The 24,805-nt window shown below is 40.1% G+C and overlaps 2 protein-coding genes across 5 annotated transcripts in view; one reads left to right on the top strand and one right to left on the bottom strand.

Annotated features, from left to right (window-relative positions):
* The window catches only part of LOC128888228 (endocuticle structural glycoprotein SgAbd-2-like), a 469,661-nt gene that overhangs the window by 12,298 nt on the left and 432,558 nt on the right, over positions 1-24,805 (top strand). The gene's annotated exons all lie outside the window — the stretch shown is intronic.
* LOC128888213 (neuronal acetylcholine receptor subunit alpha-7) overlaps positions 1-24,805 on the bottom strand; it is a 257,970-nt gene that overhangs the window by 109,628 nt on the left and 123,537 nt on the right. For all 4 annotated transcript variants that reach the window (XM_054144917.1, XM_054144914.1, XM_054144915.1 and 1 more), the window contains one exon: positions 5,809-5,989. In XM_054144917.1, the coding sequence (XP_054000892.1) occupies positions 5,809-5,989 (181 nt within the window). The remainder of the gene's footprint in view (positions 1-5,808; positions 5,990-24,805) is intronic.

The following is a 24,805-nucleotide window of genomic DNA, read 5'->3' as shown; positions in this document are numbered from 1 at the left end:
AGTGTCCACCACATTTATAGCCAATTCGTGTGCCGAGATTGCATTCACCAATTTGTTATGCGTACGGCACTTACAGTCGACCAGATGACGGCTACTAGGTTTATAACGTCGCCCTATAACGTTAGATGTTTCTGCTCCATACGCTCGTTGTTTATTTATTATTTTTTGGGTTGAATGTGGGGCACTATATCTTCGATTTAAAAAGATTCAAACATTGGATGGAATAGATTCTGGGCCTAAGCCACGTGATTTGACGTGAATGATACCTAAGGATTGGCACGGCAGAGTATACTAGGTAACGTTGTATACCTTGTGGGTTAAGTAGAATACTCAACAAGTAAAACAGTGGAGATTATCGATAAAGTAGAGTACTCTGTTGGTATTTAAATAATAATTTGCATAATATCTATATCACATTTTGACGAAATTCTTGAAAATCATGATATTTTTATTTTAAACAATCCTCGAGTGTGGTAATAGTTGAGTGGTAGTAATTAATGAAAAACCAGCAAAAGGTCGAGCTGTAAATGATTCTCATGCGTAAAAAGAAGCGTGTTAACTTCTTTTAAACGCACACCTCCGTACGCATAACAAATCCTCTTGGCCTTTGAATAAATGTCGCTAGACACCGCTTTTAAGCAGGCCTTCCACGATTAAACGAGTGCACATTATCGAAATGTATACTCCAAGCAATCGTGAAACCTTCGAAAAGTGGGTGGAACCGAACGATGAAGGTTCTCGCTTTTATCGCGTGCCCTGATAGTTAACAACGTTCTCTGTTGTCATTAGAAACGATGGTCCTCTCTCACAATTTACCAAGAGTAAATAAAAAAATCAGTAAAGAGAAAAGCGAGACATTTAAGTCTGCTTCAATGGAATAACGGTGTTAATTGTCTCATCTAGACGTAAACTTCCTGAAAATAATTACTAAATTACTGAACAGTACTTGCGAACTAAAATCATTATAAAAATGGACGTTCGAAAATGTCATTGTAAGACAATATCTTATGTGAACTGGAGCAGTAATTCAACTTAATTTCTACTGTGGCATGAATTCCGTTCTGTAGATAAAGAATTAATCGTAGATTCAATTTATAGTGTTCCAGAAGAACCTTATTGTACCGTATGGACTGTAGAGACAGGGAAGCTCGCAATGAAATTTTTCAGCTGTTAATGGATTCGCAGAATGACAGTCATGACATTTGAATTTGCCCATTTAATTAAGAAGAATGACGTGACAGACGTCACATATGTAGTTATTCTCAGGAAAAATAGTAGTTCGTATACGAAACTTTTGATACAGCTCGATTTCAGGTGTCGGATATAGAATAATTCATGGTTAATTAATTTAGTCCATTATCTCACTTCGATTATAAAAGATCCATCATTACGGACTGAATGGAAATGGCTATACACTATATACATAGTGAAACGAAAACTAATCCATTATCGATATGTCATGACAAAATATGTATCTCAATCACTGAAATGCATCCGATATTATCGATCGTACTTCATAATGAATTAATTACTAACACTATCCTGGGTGAAGCATCCGTTATTTTTATATTCTTTTAAATCTCTAAAATACGAAATGGAAAATAGAAGCGAAAGAAATAGATTCGTAAATACGATTTTCCCATATCTATAGAACACCGCGAGCAGCACATTTTTTAATTGAAATTCTTCCTCGTGGACACACCGAACAAAACAGCTCGTGTTTTCACGAATCGCGAGAGATTCGACCAATAAATCGTCTATGTTTTATGTTCTCCACTCGTCAGTTCCGTTTCCCGTGCGCCATCATCAACAGGAGCTCGTCCTTCGGCTATTTGCAACGATTACCAAACTTTACGACTTGGTAGCTGTTTCGGGGCATTGTATAATCCAGATACAACGTCGAAATCTATCATTCGCTGTTATCCGCGTTCCGTTGAATATTTTGGTTCGTTTTTAAGTTGCATGTTCGCTACCTAGGCGAAATTTGAAATTTCATTAGTAAAAGTAAATTACTATATTACAAATATGTAGTATAATATATTAGTGTTCGCATCATCTAGTACGAATAATTCGATCAGTTTCGGGAGAAAATCTGTTACGTTCGATCCAACGTGATTTAAGCAAATGGCCCGAGTTCCGGCACAATTATTGTGCGACTGAAATAGATCCAACCGCGGCGAATTAAATGTCCACCCCAACAGGATAGTTTTCGGTTGGTTGAAACTGATTCTAAATGATATCCGGAGACACATGACATTCCGGAGAATTTTCAAACACATTTCCCTCTCTTTAATTATTTCCTTTTGGCATCAATCGTTGCCAGACGAATTAAACGCTGTTTTAAAATGGATGCTTAATCAGTGATTGTTATACGTTTAAAGTCGAATTTAAATTGTATGTAGTGTATTCTATATACTAATTCTATTATATTGTAGAAATTGAAAGTGATCGCTCTGAAGTTGCAAGGATTCAGAGGCCGCTCTTTGTCGAAATACGAATTCCATCAGGCTCTGCGTCGCAATTTCACGGTATTTGTGCCTGCATCGCGACGCAAACGATGCTCGTCGCTTCAGCGAAAAGCGCGCGAGATTCTTTACGCGAGTCGCGAAACGCCACGGCTGACATTCGTGGCAAATTGTCCGAGGCGGTTTGTAAGTGAAATGAATTTATCATTTCGTATCTAAGCAGCCGTATGTGCATGGCACCGACGCTGCTTATGAATTCACGCACGTTACATCCAGTGAGTCGAGCAAATTTACCCTCTGATGAAACATGTTCTCTGGTCTCGCGGAACACGAGACATAAAGGATCGCGTGGACAAATCAGAGATGAAATGAAGAACTCGGCAGTTACGGAGCAGTGTGGAATGTTGAATCTTTTATGAATTAACATTGAAGACGGGATTACTAGTAGTTAATCTTTTCACTTTTGAAAGCAAGATTTTGTGCCGCTAAACTGGATCCGCCACTTCAATTTCCAAATTTCGAGATCAAACTTCGAATCAGCGTATACTTCGTTCGTAGAATATACGTTTGTGCACGCGTAAAGATGAGGCAAGCACGAGGTTGAAATTAACGGGAAACTTTTCGAATCGCGAATGAAAATACCGAGATTAACGATGGAATACTGTCGCTTGTAGCAGCATGCAGACGTTGTTCCATTAACGGCGATTATCTCAACTTCTCCGAAATTCGGTTACAGTCGAGTAGAGCACGTTTAACGAGATTTAACGTCGGATGAAATCTGATACGCCGTCGTACTGTGCAGCTTGTTCGCGAAAGAAATATGCATCTGTTGTTGTAAATCAAGCGAACGAAGTAATCTGTTTCAGTCGAACGTGAAAAGAAATTCGCGGAAACCATCGTGAGAATACGTTCGGGAGGCAAATCATTTGCAGTTAAATAAAATTTTACATATAAACACACTTGAATGGAAACATGTTTATTTGTATATATTTTTTTTTGTATATTTCCGATTACAAAACCGTTTTAACTCTACGTTTACTATCTTTGCAAACTGAATTGTGTATGACTATCCTAATTTCAATAATTACCAAAATCAAATGATGACTACGAAACGTTGAAATAAATAGTTTAGCTCAGTTTGCAATCAGCAATCAGAATCTCATTTGTTGACGCTCGACGAACGTTTAAAGAGGTAGACGTTGAGTATAATCGAACGTTCGCGATAAGGTCCGGTACGAAAGTTCTCGATAAAGTCCATTAACGTTACAAACTACGTTTCATCGAGTGCCCACCATGGACGATCAATTAATTATCCAGCTCGACGATAATAAAGCGATTTTCTTACAGTTCCAATTATGGCTGCCAAGTGATGCTCGAAACGTCGACGCGTCGGTAACAGCCAGTGATCGTTCCCGTTAATGACAATTACGTCGAGTTAACCGCAATTCGCAAATAATTGAATACGACAAATTCTAATCTGACGATGGTTCACGCTATTACCGCATTTCCGAGCAGCAACCGCCCTGAAAGTGGAATACAATTAACGGAACCGCTCCTGCAAATACGCCGCTATCAGAATCTGTTCTGCGTACGTTTCAGCGAGCGTGAGCCTTCGACAAATTCGGGCATTAAATAACACACGCGGGTATTTAACGTTGCCAACGCGACGAATTTAATTATTGCAAGGAACGATCGTTACTCTCTGGCCCCATGAAACTAATGAAAGAGTAACTGTCATTTGCCTTCGCAGCGTTAAACTTGACGATTGAAGGTTAAAATAATTCCGACTCTAATTAAAATCTAATTCACCATCAATAAATACATTTGCAACGTCTCTTTCCATCCTTTTATCGCTACAGGTTCCGTCTGTATCAGCTGTCAGACGAAACTCTATCGTTCGCCAAAGTTCATGTCTGACAAATTGCCTTCCTCGAACGTAGGAGAAAAAAAAGAAACGGATAACAAATAGCGAGAGAGGACACCTCGTGTTCTTTGGTCATCTGGTGCTATCACGGACTCCTTTCTTCCACCTACCTCTACTTCCCCACACTTCTCGATATTTCACATATGCTGGCGCATGTGCGTGTATGCATCGTATATACGTAAAGAATGTATATCGTATCGTATATGTATAAACCTATATTATATATATATGTATATATATATATATAAATATATATATAAATATATAGATCTGAGCTGAAGCTACGAAGCGTGAGAACGAACGGCTATCTATGGAGCGTTGCTATTGTGTTGCGCTGAGTTCTTGTGTCGGACAAAGAAGCTTTCGGGTGGGAATCTCATGGGCGTAGGGATCGGAAGGACTTTTCTTTTTGCGGACAGCTGGCGGGAAAATGGGTTGAATATCGCGGCAATGAGGATTCGTCGATGCCTGCACGGTTTCCAAAAGCGTCTCCATTTACGACGCCACGGAGGGAATCATCAGACTCCGCTAGCGAGCAAAATGTGACGTGTTCCAGCGGCGAATGGTCATCGTCGGCTGTTGACGGGGTTCGATTATAGAGTTCGAATCAATCAACATCGTACGGATAGTTCGTTGACTCTTATCCGATAACATGACCTCTCAATAATTCGCAGGTTGATCAGACATAATTTCATTCGAATGATTTTCTCTCTGACAAGTTAACTTTGATGCCGTTTCGTGAGGTATATATGCATTTTGTAGGTGGGCGATTGAATAGTACACAATCGTTTATTACAAACTGACGTTTTGTTTCAGTCTATGGGTCATCGAGCTCGTTTGTAACTGAGACTCTTTCGCGTGGTATTTTATCGAACTTTGGCCAACTGGAGTGGAAATGGATCACAGCCGATCAAAGTAAATGCCACGCATAGGACGATGGTATTTACTTGGTCACCGCGATGAAGTGTCCATTTTGTTCGGTATTACATTATTTATCGAAATCACCAACCAGGAGTCAATAGTACCTCACCATTTGAATGGGCTGGAAGTAGAGACTCAAAGTGCAACAAGTTTCCAAGCTTCTAGTGAAGTATCAAAGATCAATTTAGTGCAACGCATTTGATTTCCTCTTAGCTTTGTACTATTTTGTCATAGAGAATAAGTAGTACAAAGAGAACGAGCAATATGCCTCGATCACCTTGTAAATAAATCATCGAGAAGTCTTACGTCCAGATCGATTCCCTTCGTGACGACGTCTTCAGGGTTCGGAGTCATTTGGGTCAGGGAGTTAGGGGACACGTTCGTACCCTCCAAGGATAAGCGCGTAAACGCTCGACAAAATTCAGGACCAACAAGAGATTTTTGGTGCTTCGTGTGTACTCTGAGCGTGTTTAGTGTGTAGTGGAGACAGTAGTGTACCTGGCTGCCGTCGTAGGTCCAGGATCCGAACTTCATGTCACAGTGTTGGTCGTCAAAGGGGAACCAAGTGATGTCTATCTTGCATGTGCTCTTGAAGATGCCCGGAGGGACGTATAGGCAACTGCCGTTATGCCCGACCACCACGTTCGTGTGGAATGTCCCGTCGAAACCCTCAACCGCACTAACGTGTTCATATTACATCATCATTAATCGTTGTACTCGGCCTCGGTCGCGCGTTTCTTTATATTTTTTATCCCCCACCCCTCCGGCGCGCGCGTTTTATCGACGTTCGCGGTCCATCGGTAATTTTAATCCTCGATTTTTATCGCCTGGCAATGTCAAGCTGAAAGGCGAACTGTGTGTGTGTGTATGTTGTCGCGGAGGCCATAGACCTGGACGTCGTTCTTTGCTTTTGTTAACACTCGTGGCGTTCACGAGGGTTAAATAATGTTTAGGTAAAGCGGAGATTATGCAGGATTAATTTGCGTCTTCCAAGGTGTTTCGCCGGTGTGACAAATTGACCTCGAATAAATTTTATTCAGAATTATCGATCACAACGTTGAATTTTTTGCCGATCGAACAGTCTCTTTACATCGCTCTTTGGCGTCGACCGTTTAGGCTAATAGCCCCGTACGTGGTTGTCTCCCTACATCGATTTTGTCCGGGCGTCGTTAACCGCCGTAGCAAAGGAAATTAACGAACGTTCACGTTCGTTCAAGCTAACGTAATCTAAAAGATCGTACATCAGGCTTATGCAAATTGTCATGCATCAAAGTCATTCGTGACGTTAATACAATTATAATCGAAGCAGTCGCGAATATAAATGCAAATTGTTCGTCAAGAAGATCAATCGGGAGTGATCCGTGTACAATTAACAAGATAGGAAAATTATGAGTTACAGAGTTCCATTTATGAATCCTAAAGACGGTTTTCTCGTTCATATTTCTGGTTTTATTTACCTTTTTCAAGTCCATCATTGTATTTGAATTGAGAATTGTAAAATTAAAAATATTTTCAAGTTTCGACGGCTTCTCACGATATTCATTTTAAAAAAATGTTAAATTCGACAGTTACACACGAGTCAATTGAAAAAATATACTTCAACGAAATATCTATGGCATTATTTTCGATGAGAGTAACGTTAAAAATCACGACGTCCTATTTAATATTCGATTGAACGAATTGTATCCATAACCATCTCGTGTTTCGTGTAAATAGAGTATTTTATAGCTAGGAATTTTATCCTCCCAATTCGGGATATCAAATAATTTTACTAATTAAATTCAATCCAGAGATTGAAAGATTAAAAACCTGGGATAGAATTCACAAACCGCGGAGAATTCGTGGCCTGTTAATTTCGTTAAAAACTGTATCGCAGAAATACATTTGAGTGAGATCGTACGAACAAATAAAACAAATAAATCAGATAAGAATTAAATAACGTTCACGGTGATTACGTGGAATACATTATTGTCTCGAATACAAGTTTGATAGAAATGCATGACAAAATATATTAAACCAATTAAACGATATAATCGGATAATTAGGTACGAGAGTAATCCTTGTTTCCAATGTTTCATCTGGAAGATTCAATTTATTCCTAATTGCATCACGATTAATCGCACGTTTTAATTAAATAACAAAGAATGCTGGCTTCGAACACCACGGGACTACAAACCAATTACTGTCAACGATTTTACGTGGCCACCCTTCTTCCGTTATGTCTTCGGGAAAAAGAGGATTGTCTAAGTGGTTGTCCCTTTGCTTCCCTTCTGATCCTTCAGGGATAATCTGAAGCAGCCACTTAGAACCGCGTTAAGAGATAAAGGCTGACATCTGAGAATGCTCAGCCATCCAGAAAAGTTTTTATTTCAGCTATACTCATCCACGAAAACCATTTATTTCTATCTAGGACAATTTTCGTTCTGGTAGAATTGGCAAGAGAATCGTCAACTCGATTGATTTTCGCAACGAAACGGAAACCGCCGATTTTATGCATCAATATCGCATAAAACCACTCAAACAGTTTTGTAATTAAAGAGACTACAAGAGTCGGGAGGTAATATTTACAATTTATGGCCGAAGCATAAAGTAGAGAGCAAATTCCTATCCTCTTGGTGGCGCTGTTTCATTGATAAACAAGCTTCGTTTGAATATTTATTAACCCGCTCATCGCGACGAGCAGGTTTCGCTTAATTATACCTGACTCTCTGCGCTTTTTTAAAGTGTTGGAAGCTCGATGGCAATCGAACCTGTGCTTTGATACATTTTTCGTTTACATCTAATAATATTTTTCTCTGAGAAATTAATATCTGTCAGCTAACGTACAACTTGTTGAATATTGAAAAGCCAAAACAATTTGATTCTACAAAAAAAAAAAAAAAAAAAAAAAACCCACACAACATACTGTTTCAGAAAAACGATGCTCCGGTACTATTCCCGCCACGTATACTCCGAATCTGCTTTCCTCCGACGCGAAACGCCTAAATCAGTTTTGCATCTGAACAGCGCGCGTTACATTTTCAGAAAGATTTGTCTATAAAAGTCGCTTATGATGTTGCGGAGTGCATCTGAGATAAAACATACTCGAGAAAAGCTCCGGTAATATGCATCCTCTGCGAGAGCTGGAGGACATCAAAATTCCACGTTCTTTTATTTTTCGCCAGCTGTGTGCCATCCAAACGTAACTCTAGGATGATGATGCTCTCTTTCAAGTAGAACGAAGGAAGCTGGGTAAGAAATATTCGAACATTACTGGTTGTACAGCATATCGTCAGAGATGGGCAAAGGCTTTTTGCTCAGGCAAAAGTTTCGAATAGAGAATAAAACATAAAGGACATTCTACGAATTGTTCGTTTAAAGATAAAAATTTCTTAGTTCTAAGTTTGTTTGTACATAGGCAAATAAAGCATTTATAGTGGTGGAAATTATAAAAGTTCATGATCTTCCTACAAATAGTAAGTATAAAATATTTGACAATTTGCTGAATTTTATATTTACCATCCAAGACAAAGTTTGTTAAAAATTCCCTGCTAAAAGTATACGAATTTTCTATTATGAAACACGGTTTAAAAATAATATCAAATAGTCTATAACCGGTACTGCACTTAAATGGAAATGTTATGAATTGCAACGGATATACGAATGTAAATTGCTTCCATTTCTCCATAGAGTCTTTGCATGCAAACGCAACTTGTTTGCGTAATTCTTCGTTCTGGTATGCCAATAGCGGCCAGAATCGTGCAATACGAAATGCACTAACAATATTGATGCGCCACATCAATCTTTGCATATTGAAATTTGACAGATTCCCAGCCAAGGTAGCGCGACTCTCGGCATCCCAATACCATCGAACTATGTAAATGTAGTTAACACATAAAGAGCTGTTGGAGACTGTTCGATTAGCAATAATTACCTCAAGTTATTAGCGATCCGACGCGATAATTATTGTTTAACCGCAGCACGCAGAAGTGGCAGTGCTTAGTAGTGCGTTACGGCGGGTTAACCGCAATTTCAAACAAGATGATATATCTATACGTCGATACACGTGACATCAATGTCATTTCGCGGATATCTCGTGACAATATTATTATTAATAACATATAACGTTGGCAAGTCGAACAAATTAACTACTATTTATTATTTATTGTCTTAGATTCATGGATATCAGTATTTATTAAACTAGAAACATTACAATTTTTTTGTTTAAATTTGTAAAGTTGGGTACGTAAATTTAAAAGGATATTTGCTGCTTGTAGATTTTCATAACGACTCGAGATACTATAATAAATAGTCCTTGCTTTAAGGCAGAGAACATTTGTTTTATTCTTACAAGCCTCTCTATTAATGGTAATAATAATATTGCCAACAGAAAATATAATACCACCACAAATAATATTTCAAAATAATACTTAATTATATGCATATTTACATCATACCAAAAGTATAATTATGCCGTGCCTCGATTACGCTGAGTCAAAGTGTAGGGTCAGACAATGCACTTTTCCTCAAACGTTGTGTCCCGTTTCAGCAGAAGAATTCAACGGCAAACTCGCAATTTACAGGCAATATTTCATTGTTCGTACATTCGGTGAAAACGCGACCCCGGCGCATTGTTGCATTTTCTCGGCGCGTTCGCGGATATTTCAGGCTTTATTCGCGGATGCTTATCGCCACGCAAGCATGACACCTTGGAAGATTAAATTGCGCACAATTTCCCCCCCCTGTCTGGTATATCGACTTTTCCTCCATCGCGTTAGACTGCGTTGTAACAAGAACAACCGAGGCAGGGAAAAACGAACGAAATGACACGCGAGGGAAAAATACCGCCGAAAGGAAGAAAAATTGTGTCTTCGACACCTATCAAAGACACGCAGAGCAGAGTTCTGCTTCGCGGGGTTAATTGAGCGAATATTTCAGAGATGGAGTAAATTAAAATCCCGAACGAAGGAAAGGGAATCGGTAGGGTGAAAAAGTGTTCAATTAATTCTCACAAAGAACGAAGCGTTCGATCAAAATCACTCTTCTGCTGGGCTTCTTTCAGCTTGATCTTGCCACATATTTCAGACTTCGATTGGAGCCTCGACGAAGGTTTAACGAAACAAACGTTATCGTTATTGCGATGGAACTTCGTTTAAAATTACGGTTTCGTGTTTATTTGCGAATGTACGACTCGTTCTCTCGATTTAATTTTCAAGATTTAACAACGATCGACACGCGATCCGAGTAATGACGATATTACGTTCAGGCTCGTTGCGCAGGTTTAATGTGACGATTATTAACCGTTTTGTCTCTTTGTTGTTGCGTGTCACGTGGCTTAGCAAACAGCTGCGCGCGATGACTGTAGTGGACGCCTAATGAATGTCGGTAATATATTCCAAGGCGAGATTTATTGGGAAATCCATGTTTCTCCGAGTGTACATTCCTTTTCTCTACACTTAATCGAGTGGGAAGGCTAGGTTCTCTTTTTTTTGGAATTTATTATTCCTGAAAGTAAGGAAATTTTCCGATTGAACGGCTTGAAGTACGGTTTTATGGATATTGAAGATTGTAGAATGCAATAAAGCGTTCGAAGTAGAAGCCTTAGGCAACTGCATCGGTATTTAGCATAAAAATGAGATGGAAAATTTCACTTCGAGGAATTAAATTTTGTATTCTATTTACATATAGTAAATGGTTTGTGAGAAATATGAGCCACTGTGCATCACAAAAGTTTGTTCATTGTATTGGTAATATATCACTTAAAATCCTTGAATTTTCTTGAGTTATACAAAGTCGATTGCCAGTCCTACAATTTCCCAGAACATCATTTATTTCATGATACGTTTGAAATCTCAGCTACGAAGCCAACTTCGCCACGTTCGAGTAACACTGACCCGTGTTAATAACAATTACCCCGGACAAACCTCGCGCACATGCATACGCGAGCTGCTTAATTATTAAAAAGATCTCGTTGAAAAAATAATATTCGAGAGGTACGTAACAAAGGACCAAACGAAAGTTTAATACGTTAAGATTATTACAAAGCGGCACGGTCATTCTAGAATTAACTTTAATGAACATTTTCAGAGTGGAATGTAAAAAAAAAAAAAAGACATAGTTTAATACCGACACAGAGAGAGACGACTTTTCACGGGCGAAAAATCACACGGACAGGTATAGTTGTAAATCTCGCGCTTTCATATGCATGCAAATTCAACGCGAGCAAAATAAGGGCGACGTAAAAGTTTCGAGCGATTGCTCTCCCGCATCGCGTCGTCCCGCCCATTAACCGAATCGCCGGAAAATTCGAAATTCCGTTCTTCCTGTTAATACTTTCGATCTCGTCAGGTAGTTCTCGAACTTTTCGTGGCAAAGTATGTCGAACAGCGACTAAGTACTTTTCAGCACTTTCGCGAAACCGAGGGCTCGACATTGCCTACTTGGCGAATAAGTCGGGTCACGGTTAGTTAAACAAAAAAGGGAAAAAAGATGAAGACGTAGCGAGAATCGCTATTTAATCGCGAACATTTAATCGAATAAGAATCTTGCAATCTCGAATTACAGTGCACACACATTTTTATTTTTTAAGTATCTTCATGCGAATGCTGAGAATGTCCAAATATTGGGATCCGAAATTCACTCGCCAAGCTTGAAACGACTGGACGAGTAGAGAATATCCTATTAGTTTAATTCCATAGAAAACGGAGAAAACGGCTGTAATTGACACCAGCGAATTTCTCGGTTTTTCATACCGGCGCCTGTTACACAAACGGCCGTCTTCTCTTTTGTTCTCGGCTAGCGCCGCGGCGAAACAATCGCGATGCGTTGCATATATCCTCGACGACTTTATCTCGGCGTTGTACCTTTTAAAGAACTCACGCGGAAGGGTCGAAAAAGAGGGATGGAAACGTTTTTCGTTCGTATGTTGGCGTCCGACTGGATCAGCTCTTTCTTTCACTTTTAGAATATTATTTGGAGAGAGTATTTTATTTGGAAAATATTGAAAATAGCAGGCGATGTGAAACGTTTCACCAAATTCATATGGTTTCTTGCATCATATTTTTATTATCTATTAGGTTGTTCCAAAAGTTTCTTTCGTTTCCTTAATAAGTAATACATACACAATATTTTATGTCTAATGTTACATTATTGAATTGCGTACGATTCATTTTGCTCCATTACTGTTACAACATCAACATCTAAGAAATTACATGTTCTATCTATATAAAAACTGCCACACAAAATAATTGAGTGCAAATTACGAAAGAAACTTTCGGGCCAACCTGATACAAATATTTGAAGTCTTGCATACTTTGCATACTTGAAATCCTCACTCCTCTAACCAAATTTTCTGTATAGTTTGCTCTATCAACGAGTAAAGAATATTTCTCGGCCAAATTGAGTCGTTGGATTTACAAATATCGCATGTTGACGTGAATACTTGTCCGAACGGAACCATTACGCGTCGGAACGGATGACATAAATCGGCCGTTACCTTTGTAAAGCGTTTGGAGCGCCGTTTACGAATTCTAAGGAGCTCACTCACGTCGGCGTCGATTGTTCCGTGGTACACGGCGACGATCTTTGCATGACGGGCATTTTCTGGCTTTCAGGATAAACTCCTGTCCTCCAAGATCGTTGACCCTTCCATCCTCTTTTTCTTCCTCCACCCTCTGATTCCTCTTTTGTGCGCGCGACTGTCGCTTTTGGGCGACGATATTCACCAGAGAAGAGGCGTCGAGCGCGGCGAGCAACAAGTAAGTCGGCACTAGGCGAGGCATTCTCCCCTTTTGTTTCGCGAATAACGACCGTCCCGCCCTCTATTATCCGCGGACATTGTGTATCTTTAAACGATATTAACGCGATGGCCACTTAGCATCATTTCAGCGTAGACGTGACTATGCGCCATCGCCTTGCGAAATTAAAACGAAGTGTTCGTTGAATCAAGGGTGTTTCCTCTCTCCCGAGGGATTTTATTGTCGCTGAACGTTAACGGACACTTCCGAAACAATGTTAGTGGAAATTCTAATTTCAATTACGAGTTAATTTATCTCGCTATTATTTTATCTCGAGAATAGTGGACAGAGAAACATATTACATCTGTGTTTATTACGAAAATTAATGTTCGATGTTCGTGGCTCATATTCCTATATTACTTATTACTCCAAATTTTATGTTGGAGTTGAATCTAAGTAAGTTGAGTCTTACTCCAGATTTTTAAACAATATCGTCCATAACCAAACAAAGAAACAGCCCAGGTAAATCTCGCCAAGTTCGTCGAAAGCATCGAACGATCCTGGATTGGTTAAGGTTCGCCCATCCACAGCCAACGAGGCAGCCATCCGCGATGGTGTTTCCCGCGACAGAATTAACAGCGAATCCACGAAACGGTCTCACGGTAGCTATCGATCTCGTCTTCCCGCTGGTTTACGTTCACGATTCGTCGTCAGTTTAGATGTCGCGCTAGGAGGATTTAGCTCGAGTTTCTCCGACGTTCCTATTTCCGAGGATTAAGTTCGTCTTCGTCGACTGAAGACGCGCACGGTTTTAAGTGAAAGCTTCCCTTAGAAATTCGGGCGGTTGAGGTTTCACTACGCCACGGAGCCCGCTCTCCCCTACGCGTTTCCCACCGTGCTTGTGCATCATCGCGACCATACTCCTCGCGCGATCATGCGCGCCAACCGAGCCACGATTCTAATCGCTATCGTGCCTGCCGTTCTGCCATAATATTTATTTTCTTTCCTAGTAGTCAAACAGTGTAACAGAGCAACAAACTTTAATCTTTAAACGTTTCTAGAATTTTGAAATCATGTTTCTTGGAACGTTAGTTGTAAGTCCACAGTCCACGAAAAATTTCTCCCTTACTTTCTACGGGTTGCTTTATTTCTTTGAGTTGTGCCAGGGTAAATTTTTGGGTTTTTGAACGTTCATTGATAGATGAGTATCATCTTGTCAGTGAGCCAAGGCCGCAGGTGTATACGCTGATTCAATTCAAGTATCATTGGAACGTTTTTACACAAGGAAGAAGTGCATGGGGAAGAAATTTATATCTCGGTGTTTTCCACGGATTTCGGGTGCTACGAGATTGTACGACTCGATGGACGATACCCGCGTACGTGCTTCTGCACATAAAGACGCTATAAAAATCCCTATTCGTCTTGTGGAGGGAGATTCTACAGCGCAGTTCCGTTTCAAGATTCCGTGAAATTGGCGAAACGGAATCAACTGAACCGTTGATTGATAATATCCCTTTTTATTTTCTCTGTTGCGCTTTGCTCCTCGAACGGAATTCTAAACTTTGGCCGATTGGAGGTGTTTTATTGTCGGAAGAGCTGCTCGAAGGAAATTGGTTATTTCAGTCTGATACAGAAATGGTAATTACTAATTGTAATTCAGAACAAAGAATGCATTGTCTCGGTCCAGATTTTCAACTCGTCTACGGTTATTTTGGTTTCTGTTATCCGTATGCTCCATCGTTAATGATATTCATGTCGAGGAAATCAGAGAATCGTATTTCCAAGGCATTTACATTTTATACATGTAAAAAGGAAAACAAAAAAATTGTTGTTCTGTGAATTATTATTCCTCCTTAGTAGCCCTTAGTAATATTTAAAATTTCATCGCATGAATATCAATTAGAGGAGTCAAAGATCGAGATTCCTCGTGAGCGTCGCCGTTACCGAATCGAATCAGGCATCTTCGACACGGTAAACGCGCCAGTAACAGACCGCGAGAATTTCCCACACGCCCAGGCGAATATATGTATTTGTTGAAGTTGTTATACCCTCATGAGCAAACAATCCTGACGACATAACGAGGCGGTGGGCCGCGTTCTAACTCGACCGTCATAAATGTCGGCCAAACTGTCGGAAAGTTAACGGCGCCGAATCACTGTATGCGCCTATACACGGTGGCGTAGCATTAATTTGGCGGAGGGGTGCTCGAAACTTGGCGGGTCGCGATCCGCCGTGAGCGGCGTTTCGAAACGCGTGTCAGGATACTTTCTCATGAAAATGTAATATTACACGACCTCTGGCATTGCGCTTTACTTGTTCACGTTTCGGTGAAAGCGAATTATTCCAATCGGAATTTCACTAACTCGATTCCTTCATTCATGGGACAACAATCTCCTCGACCTCGACTTGATCTTCCTTTCTCCCCAAAATACATTATATTTACATAATTCGACATGGACCTGAATCTACCTTTTCTATCTCAACTCTGACAATATTTTCTTTGCAATAGAAGCAGGAACGAAACGTTACATAAATACGGTACGAGAAATTCTTCCTAAGAAAGCCATTCGCGAGTAAAAGAAGTAAAACAATATTTACTGTTTTAAAAAATAAAAATAGTAAATTCACTTGAGGTCTATTTAAAGTGTACATTTCCCAGTTTGTATTTACGGAAGACTGTTATCATTTAGCAAATAAACGTGAATATGCAAGGTAATTTAGTCCAATCGATAAAGTGGCCGACAACGGAGCAGGGAAAATATACTCGATGATGAATTTAATATTATCTTGATCGCAAGCTGGAACCCGACATTGACTGATAAAGTATTCTTAAAAAGAGTTACGTAACGTTACCTTCTTATTCCTCCCAGCATTTTCAAGCTGCCTGTATTTATGGACACTATCCCAATCGAGAAACGCAATATTTTATAGTTTAAAGTAGACCTACCCGTTGTTTTCACTTCTGCTTTAATAGAGACTCACGATTTATTGAGCGGGTATCGTCCGAACGAGTATAGGTATTAAAAGTAATCCCAATGCAACGCTGTTTCGCTCTAAACAACGAAGCCTTGAATTAATTCAAGTATGGGATTTATTTCATTGGAGATATTAATATTACATAAATATATTAATTACCCTGGGCCAGCAGAAATTAGTCGTAGACTGTACCAAACAGAAACGATTACTCCTTTTATAGGAACGTGTATTAGTATAAATCCATGGTCCAATCATATGTGCGTGGGTGTAGAATAATTGTGTTTATATAAGGTTCATCCAAAGTCAGTCGATTCGTGAGACGTGTACAAGACGAGACTATGAATTTTAAATCTCGTAAAGTAAAATTCACAAAAGACGAAGAGTCTGCTGTAATAAAAAAAAATTATGCAAATAGTTATTCAGCACTAAAATACATTGCTCTACGTAAAATATCCCCAAATTCCACGATTCTTCTCTGAATAATCTAATAATCCCCTGAAAAATGTAACAACCCCTAAGAATAATGCTCCATCTAAAAATACAAGAATACTCGATACAAAAGTGATACAAGACACTCTCGAGTAAAAAAAGAAATTCGTTCACAGCTAATAAACCCTACAATGCCATCGACGCTTTTTACTTGGTCAGCCGAGGTTCCCCGAGTAGTTGACTCGTGGCTAGGCGAGTCAGGCTCGCACCCCGCCCTAAACATTTCACGAACCGACTGACTTCAATCTCGGCTGCGGCTTCGAACCCGATGGTTTGCATACCTTCAGAAGCGGCTGCTCATATATGTCAACCCGTACGTGTTCCGCTTGCGGATAGATTCGTGACTCGGTCCAGCGTGATCGCGGTGCTGGAGTAGTTGCGTTCAGAGGCATTTTGGCTGTTCCGCAGGAATGCCGAAATGTTCCTACGTGTTGCGCGTGTTTAGAGGAGGCAGGCACCGGGCCTGATGCTGCGGTGGCCTGCAGTAACGGGGTGGCCTGACGTCGCATCTCTATTAATTATACACATAATTACAGCCGCCACCCGCTGCGAGTCGTGCCCCTCGCAATCGCCGACGTCGACCGTATTTCCAACGCGAGGAGCCATCGATGATTAATCGCGAGCCGGAGTTTATCGGCTCCCGGGTACCCCGTACCTTGCTGGGACGCGAACGGTGCAGAGATCGCGTCAAGTTGGACCATTCTCGAGCGTCCCTCCGATCCTGCCCGCTGCGACGAACGATTCCTAGCCAAGGAGCGTTCTTAAGCCGATTAAGTCGAGTGATTACCGCGGGAACACTGTGCAACGTGGTTATGACGAATTCATGAACAGCACTGAGACTTGCGTGTATCAAAAGTGGGATCTGCGCTTTGGGGATAAATACTAGGAGGTGAGTTGATAGGTATTGATTCTCTGGAAGTGTCACTTGGGCCGCTGAAAGGAGTTCTCGATGTTAAATAAGAGCAAAACTTGTTTAGAATTTTTATTGTCAATTGATGTGTACTCGATGATGAGAACATAGAAGAACGAGGAAAGATTTTATTTGTTTCCTAACTTTTTGAAGCTATGGACCTTTCGCCTGTATAGCAACCTCTTTGCATTGGGTACTGTTTGCCATTTCCATTGTATCATTGTAAGTTTATTGGTCACATCAACCTTAAACTACCTCACTACTGCCTCGTAACAGTATTTTTTAAGTAAATCTTTGTTTATCGCACAACGGCGGAATAAAGGAAGCATTATATTCATACTTCATGTCTACGTGTATAATCGCGAACTTTCTCAAGTGCTTCCTGTTCGAAATGACGCACGTTTATTGCAAACTTTCTCAATATAAAAAAACTTCACTCTTAATTATTCCACGTAATGCTCCCTTAAGTTACACTGTTGACGTTGCATCGCACAAATAATGATAACCTACCCCTGAAGTACGTAAAACTTTTATTTAATCTTCAGAACCAACGTAACAATATCTCCTTGCGATTTGGCACAACATCAAATAAATAACTTGATTATTCTATCAAGTTTCAAGAGTCCCTACGAAAAATTAGAGCACGGTATATTGGAACGACGAATCTTTTAGTACGATATTGCTTATGTGAATCGATAATGTTAATTAAAGGTATCGTCCTCAAAAACAAGAAATATTTACTTCAGTTTTCGGCAAATACGATCGCGTCGCATATAGCGCGCATGACGTGGATTGTTTGAAGACGGCGAGATTAAGCAAATATTGCCAAAGCCAGCGCGGTGAAATAACAAAATTTGATACATAATCCTGTAACATTTTCCTACGAAACGTAGGTAGAAATGAAATTTACCTCGACAAATATGGACAGTGAAATTCACTTGATTAAACATCGAGCGTACCTCGTTATGTTAACGTTGTACAACGTTTCCGAAGTAGCAATATGTTCTCTGTGAGTTTCGTGGTGAATTGAATTCGACACTGTCCGATTGAATTTGATCATGGTATTCCTTTGCCGCGATTTCTGTCATCTGCGTCCCCGAGAAGAGTCCAGTGTCACGTTTTCCACACGCAACAATGCTTCCATATCGATTGATATTACGTCGGAAACTATAGAAAATCTTTTTAAAAATTGCTGTCGAATTATTTGATTTATTTGTGGATTAATTAAAAATATGTAAACAAATCACGTTAATTATAAAAGAATGCAAGTGTTTCGATAGAAAAATGAACGTCTCGCGGAAAGTAAGAGAAGGTTTCATAAAAGCATGAAGGAAAGTCTTCCATAGATTCAGCTTGTACAAATTTCATAAGTATCCGGTCGATTCGCGGTCGTGCCGTGGCAGGGCGCTGGGTTACATACATCCGGGGACGTGTTCGGGTGAAACGGATTTTACGGGCTGTACGCCAGTCCCGAAGCTTTAACCTCCAGGTTATAGCAGCTTAAATTCAGTAGCACCGCCTAAAAGTACCTTCGAGCGGGATGCTCGGGATTCGCTTTACGGTTTCGCAGGAAACACCTTTCTCTTTGGAAGAATTACTCGTGGTAACTGTTCCCCAGGGTATGTGCAGCGTGTTGCTAAATGGACACATGCTCTGATATTATTTTCGTCCGCTTCGAGAATTCGTGGACAGAATACGTTCAACAAAACCATGCACTTTTCCATACGACGAAATAAACATTTTATAAAGACAGTTTCATTTGAAAGAGTACGGATATGAATTTTCAAGGCTATTTCGTTTCATCAATTTTCATTTAAAAACTATCTCCATCTGTTTATTTATTCTGGTTAACATGATACATTAATGACAAATTTATTACTTTTTAAGTAAAGCCTCTTATCGATCTATAAAGCTTCGAGGATTGGTGAAAGTAGTGTACAAAAGCGAGAGATTTAAATGTCCCTGCAGCGTTTATCGCGGTATTAAGGATTTGTATTACGTGCCAGACGCTGAATAATACGAACCATTTTATATTCGCGAATGTGGAATCCTGAAATTAAAACCTATGCCCATTGTCCCTGTGTAATGCTTAAGCACCGAGGCTTTGCTTCTCGGCCATTACACGAATGTTTCACATTTTACTACCTTTCTACGAGCGAACTCTAATTCGACTTTATGACGATTTACTTAACCGTTATCAAAGAAAATTTCGAATCAGCCAGTCTTAATTAGTTAACAAATTATCATGAGTCATTATTTCCGTATAAAATTACTTGAAAATGAAATAATGTTTCCGACTTATACTTTTGTCTTATGAGATTGATAACGAAGAATATTTATTTAGCATTAAATTTACTTTTATCGAGTAAGAGATTCGATTTTTACAAACCCGTTTCGAAAACGAGACGAATAGGTCGGTTTTATATACGCGGTAGTCCATTTCCAACGCAAGTAGCCAGGGTATCGTTCCTTAAAGTTAGCTTCTGAATAGAAGCAGTTCACGATTTACTGCATTAGAAATTCTGGTCTACCTGTCTTTCAATGATACAATCGAATGGCTCACAATGGTATACTGTCGTGCCTCGCAGTTGAGACAATGAGTATCCATTACATCCGGATTCCAGTATCTGCGGCAAAGGCAAAGGATCAATTCCACGTGCGTTAAAGTTCTGCTGATACGGAGCAATCTAAACTTGATTAACCTGCTATTGGCGATACTCTTATTCGCCCCCTTCGAGCGAAGATTTTCGCAAGAATATATGGGATCGAAACATTTTCGACGAACTTTAGTTACTCTACACATATTCATCATCAAGCCTTTTCCACATCAATTGATCTGATTTTGTTGTTGCTCACCTTTTGGCGTCTTTCACCTGACAATAGTAACAGAGGGAGGTTTACAGTGACCAGGGAGATTTGAATTAACTGCTTAATAGGGGGACACCGATTCGCATGGAATTTGCAGGCTTCGTTAGTTGTTAATTATCGTTGAAAAGGGATTCAGCATTTCGTCACCTCTCCTCTTGCAAGCTTCGTGGAACGTCTGATGCATCCACTCTTATTCCACTAACTCCTCTACGCGTCCCTTTGCCCCTATGCGTCTTTTTTTCGCGGTTCCCACGCGTGGTAGGTACGGTTTTCCGGATATTCTGCGAGTTATCAATAGTTTCCCGAAATTCGGGGGATCAACGCGATTACGAGAATTAAGTGATTTCGAGATAAACTGGCGGAACAGCCCGAGCAGTCCGGCCCGATGTCTTCCAAGTACGCCATTAACAGTTACGTTGAATTCAATTTAACGCAAAATTGGAGTTTGCCTCTCTGGGGTTCTCAATTGTTGAGGTATTACGTCTGGTATTCGGTTCGGGTAGCACGTGGCTTCGTTAACGCGGTAATCACTCTGTGTTTGCGATGACTTTTCGAGCTGGGGAACGGGATAAGTGTCAATCGGTACGTTCTCGAAACCGTGACTAATCAAGATTTATACAGAGAGGACCTTCGTTTGTTCTGAAGATAGGAAATAAAGTCGAAAAATGAAGGATTCGCAAAGATGGTGTGAATACCATTAGAAGAAACATTTCGGGGTCATATTTCAAGAGATTTCGAGGTTCTAGACATTTTTCTGAGGAGACATATTTTCATCGATACAACATTGTTAGTCAGAAAAAATTTGTGACATTTCATGGGAACTGTATCAAATATATTGATCTTCTAACGACTCGAACAAATAAATTTGTCAAGAATATAAATTTGCCAATAAGTAAACCTGAACAAGTTTTATGGAAATTACCTGGAAAATTGTTAAAGTTAATTGATGTGTCACCTCGAAAATACTTGGCCCAAAAAGTGTTCTCTCGCGAAAACACTTTTCCAATCTACAGTGATCGAACCCTGAATTTTTCAAGCCTGTTCTCGATCCATCCAATACCTTATCGGGTACGACGCAAGTTCCAGTCCATCTCCCTCGTCAAATTCAATTCATTTCCGCGGTAGCTGCGATACCGTGAGTCTTCAGCTTGTCGCGCGTGAGAATGACACGCATGCTCGAGTACGATGCTCGCTTCTTAATGGATTTTCGCGCGGCGACGTGCTCGTCGATGGCCGAGGAAAATTATCCGCGCTACAGAATTTCGGGGGTTGATAATACACGATAATAAGTAATTTTGTCGTTCGAATCAATTTTCATTCGAATACATTTCTACTGAGACAAATTCAGGTTGAACAGGTAGCTTCATAGCATGTTAAGCGTTTAAAAAAAAAAATCTGGTTTCAATTATTGACCACAAAGTATTCCAAATTTGAGCTGGATTAAAAAATACTCCAGCATGCTAGCCAGTAGGTGAAACAGTCTTTAAGCTTCCCTCCCCCATGAGAGTCAAAGCTTTACTGTCAGGTAACTGCTGAATTATTGATTCTCTGACTTCGAGGCCAAACGTCGATACCTTCGTAATTCCAAGCTCCGTCGCTACGCAAAAATCGTAGAACATCGGAAGTCGAGCGTTCTATTCGCGCATGTATCCTCGCGTGAAGCGACTTGGTTCGTCTCGTCGCGGCGGCTTAAATCGCGACTCGCTCGCGGATCCATTATTCAGCAGGCAGGATCAGAGGTAGGCAGCACGTGGTCTAGGGCGAGAATGCGTAATAATTCGACGGAATGGCGGTTGTATTTAACACGACGACCGATTCCGGCGGGTTGGGAATCGGCTGGCAGCCGAGTGGCGGGCGTATTAATTTTGTGGGGCGGAGCGGAACGCGGAATACGCTCGGAGACGTTCCTCGTCCTGCTCCCTCGCGCGCACTGCGTACACAGTTGCAGCCTAATTAATAATCTAAGACTATTTAATCTAGAGGCTGTGTGATCAAGTGGCTGCGAGAGCTGGAGAAAGCCATGGCGTTAATCATCGAGGTATCCCACTTTCTTCGCGGACCTATTCTCCTCTCTTCGTCGAGGTCGTCTACCTCTTCATCTTCCCCGACGTCCGACATCGATCAAACCGGCGAACGTCGATGGAGAGTTTTTTTTTTCCCCAGGAACGAGATAAATCGCAGGTGATTACCGAAAGAAGATTTTGGCGTTAGACCAGTCATCATCGCGAATCGGGCGATTTTTCTACCGAGTTCGTTTCAGACTTTATTCAATCCTCGTTGTTCTCTGACGTGTCATCAACAACTCCGTGATCGAACGATATACTGGGTGCACTGGGTTCGTTCTTATTTTTCTTGTCGACCGACTGAAACTTTTTTTACTCGGAATGATAAAGGTTAAACAGGATTTTCGAAGTTGTGAGATTTCGAACTTTTATGTGTGCTTCATTTGCTATTTTCGTAGACATTCATTGACGTAGAAATTAATTAGTGTATCAATGTTTATGACTTTAACGAGACAAAATTTGTATGTTCAATTCTATTTGTTCTACATATCTGTAACAAATACTGGACTGAATATTAGCTAAATGATAAACAAAGTACATACAACAATGGAAAACGATCTTGCTGAATTTCAAAAAGAAATCCTTCGTCATCCACGATGAAATAATGTTGATCAGATAAATAAGAAGGAAACAATTGAACAGGTTGCACACCATTTCACCCAGTATACATCCGCGTGGAAACAATACTAATATTTATTCGATCTAAAATTAGGTGCTACCATCTCGAATCTAGTGGAATATAATAATCAATTTAATTTTCGCAAATGGTTGGCGTATCGTCGAACCCAATTAACGCCGTGGCTTCCGTAAACATTGGTAAAATGAACATGACGTATGTATATGCAATTAATGTTTCTGCGTTTTCGCAATTCATGTATAAAAAGTGTCTGAAAGAACGCGCGCGAGCCGACCGGCGTTTTCCAAGAGCCTCCCATGGAACCGTGAAACGCAAATAGCGCAGCGCGGGGGCGTTTGTATTATCGAAAACGTTGCGGAAAACCGGTCGACTCGCTGGGAAAAAAAAAAACGTTATCTACGGCTAGGATCGAAAAACCCTTTGGGAAGTATTTATGTACACATATATGACTATTTATATGTATAAGTATGTACAGAAGTGAAAAAATGTAAATATACAAAGGTAAATAGATCGCATTGGACAAAGTACTGTGTGTTATTCGGATTGAAAAAAAGACGCATGCACTTCAGAGACTTGGTTATGCATGTAAAATATAGTATATTAAGCGTATGTTATATGGTTATGTGTATACAATGTGTACGTGTGTAATATATACTTGTTGAGATGCGAAGCAATACTGGGATACTGTTTACGTACCCTCGGAGTCTTTAAATATATTACTCGCAATCGGTAAACGTCATTGTGAAAAAGAAAGGAACGTACGTAATGCGATTTACGCATCGACGACATATTTTAGCCGCCGTGGATTTCTGAAACATTCTCAAAATTGTAATTCCTCTCTCCAAGGCTTCCGCGGATGTGTGTCCCTTGATTGTTTAATTTTCGATTGTTTAGTTTTACATTTAGGTTAAATGGCTTGCTTTAGAATCGATATAATTCTTAATCATCGTGGTCTGAGCCAGATTTATTTAAACGTTGTAATTCCTGACGGAAAAGGACCCTAGGATCTAGAGTAACAAACGTTTAAATACAGCTTGCCCAGACTACAATGCTTATGAATTATAAGTCACGCTTCATTTTATTTTTACGTTTACGTTTATTCGTTTTTTATCGTAGTTTTTACATTTTCTTCCTTTCTTCCCGTCGGAGAAACCGTCTCCAGGTGGAAACTGGACGTTTCCTTGCGCAGCTTCCGATGCCAGAGTTCGAAACTAATACGGATTACGGAAGTCCAGTAAACATTGATGAACCGAATCTGAAAACTCGCTTTAAAGTCGACAGCTTAACATTCGCGGCGATGCAGACCGGTGTAATTGCAGCTCGAATGCATCGGATTACGCGAACGTATTGCGTGTACCGCGAATTAGCTCGATTTTGCAGTTTCCGGGCTTCGCAAGGGGAAAAATACCACGAGCAGAATTCGGGCTCGTCAAATATTCCGGTTTAGAGTCTCATGACTCTGCATCGTCAATCTGCATTGCATTTCCAATCGCGTCAAACATTCCTCGAGCAGTTCTAATTAAATTCCGACTTCTAAACAGCTTCTGTCTCCAATAATCACCTTGGAATATTCTAGTATTTCCCAATGAAACGTTTGTTTCTGTATTTTTTTTTAGACAATAATATTGAGCAGAAATAGGTACTATACAAATATCAATTAAATGTCATATGTCCTTCAGTACAATCGCAACAAAATCGAGTAATCAATGGTACACGATACGCGAATAATGACAGTCTCATTTAAACTTGTCTGAAATAAGTTTATTTCGACGTTTATATCTTTTAAAATGTTGTTTTTATCAAAGTTTAACACCGTAACACGAGATCACGATTTTCG

Source organism: Hylaeus anthracinus, unplaced genomic scaffold, assembly GCF_026225885.1.
Source record: "Hylaeus anthracinus isolate JK02 unplaced genomic scaffold, UHH_iyHylAnth1.0_haploid 11989, whole genome shotgun sequence".
Taxonomy (NCBI): domain Eukaryota; kingdom Metazoa; phylum Arthropoda; class Insecta; order Hymenoptera; family Colletidae; genus Hylaeus; species Hylaeus anthracinus.
The sequence above is the reverse complement of the archived record's forward strand: the minus strand, read 5'-3'. Positions and strand labels throughout refer to the sequence as shown.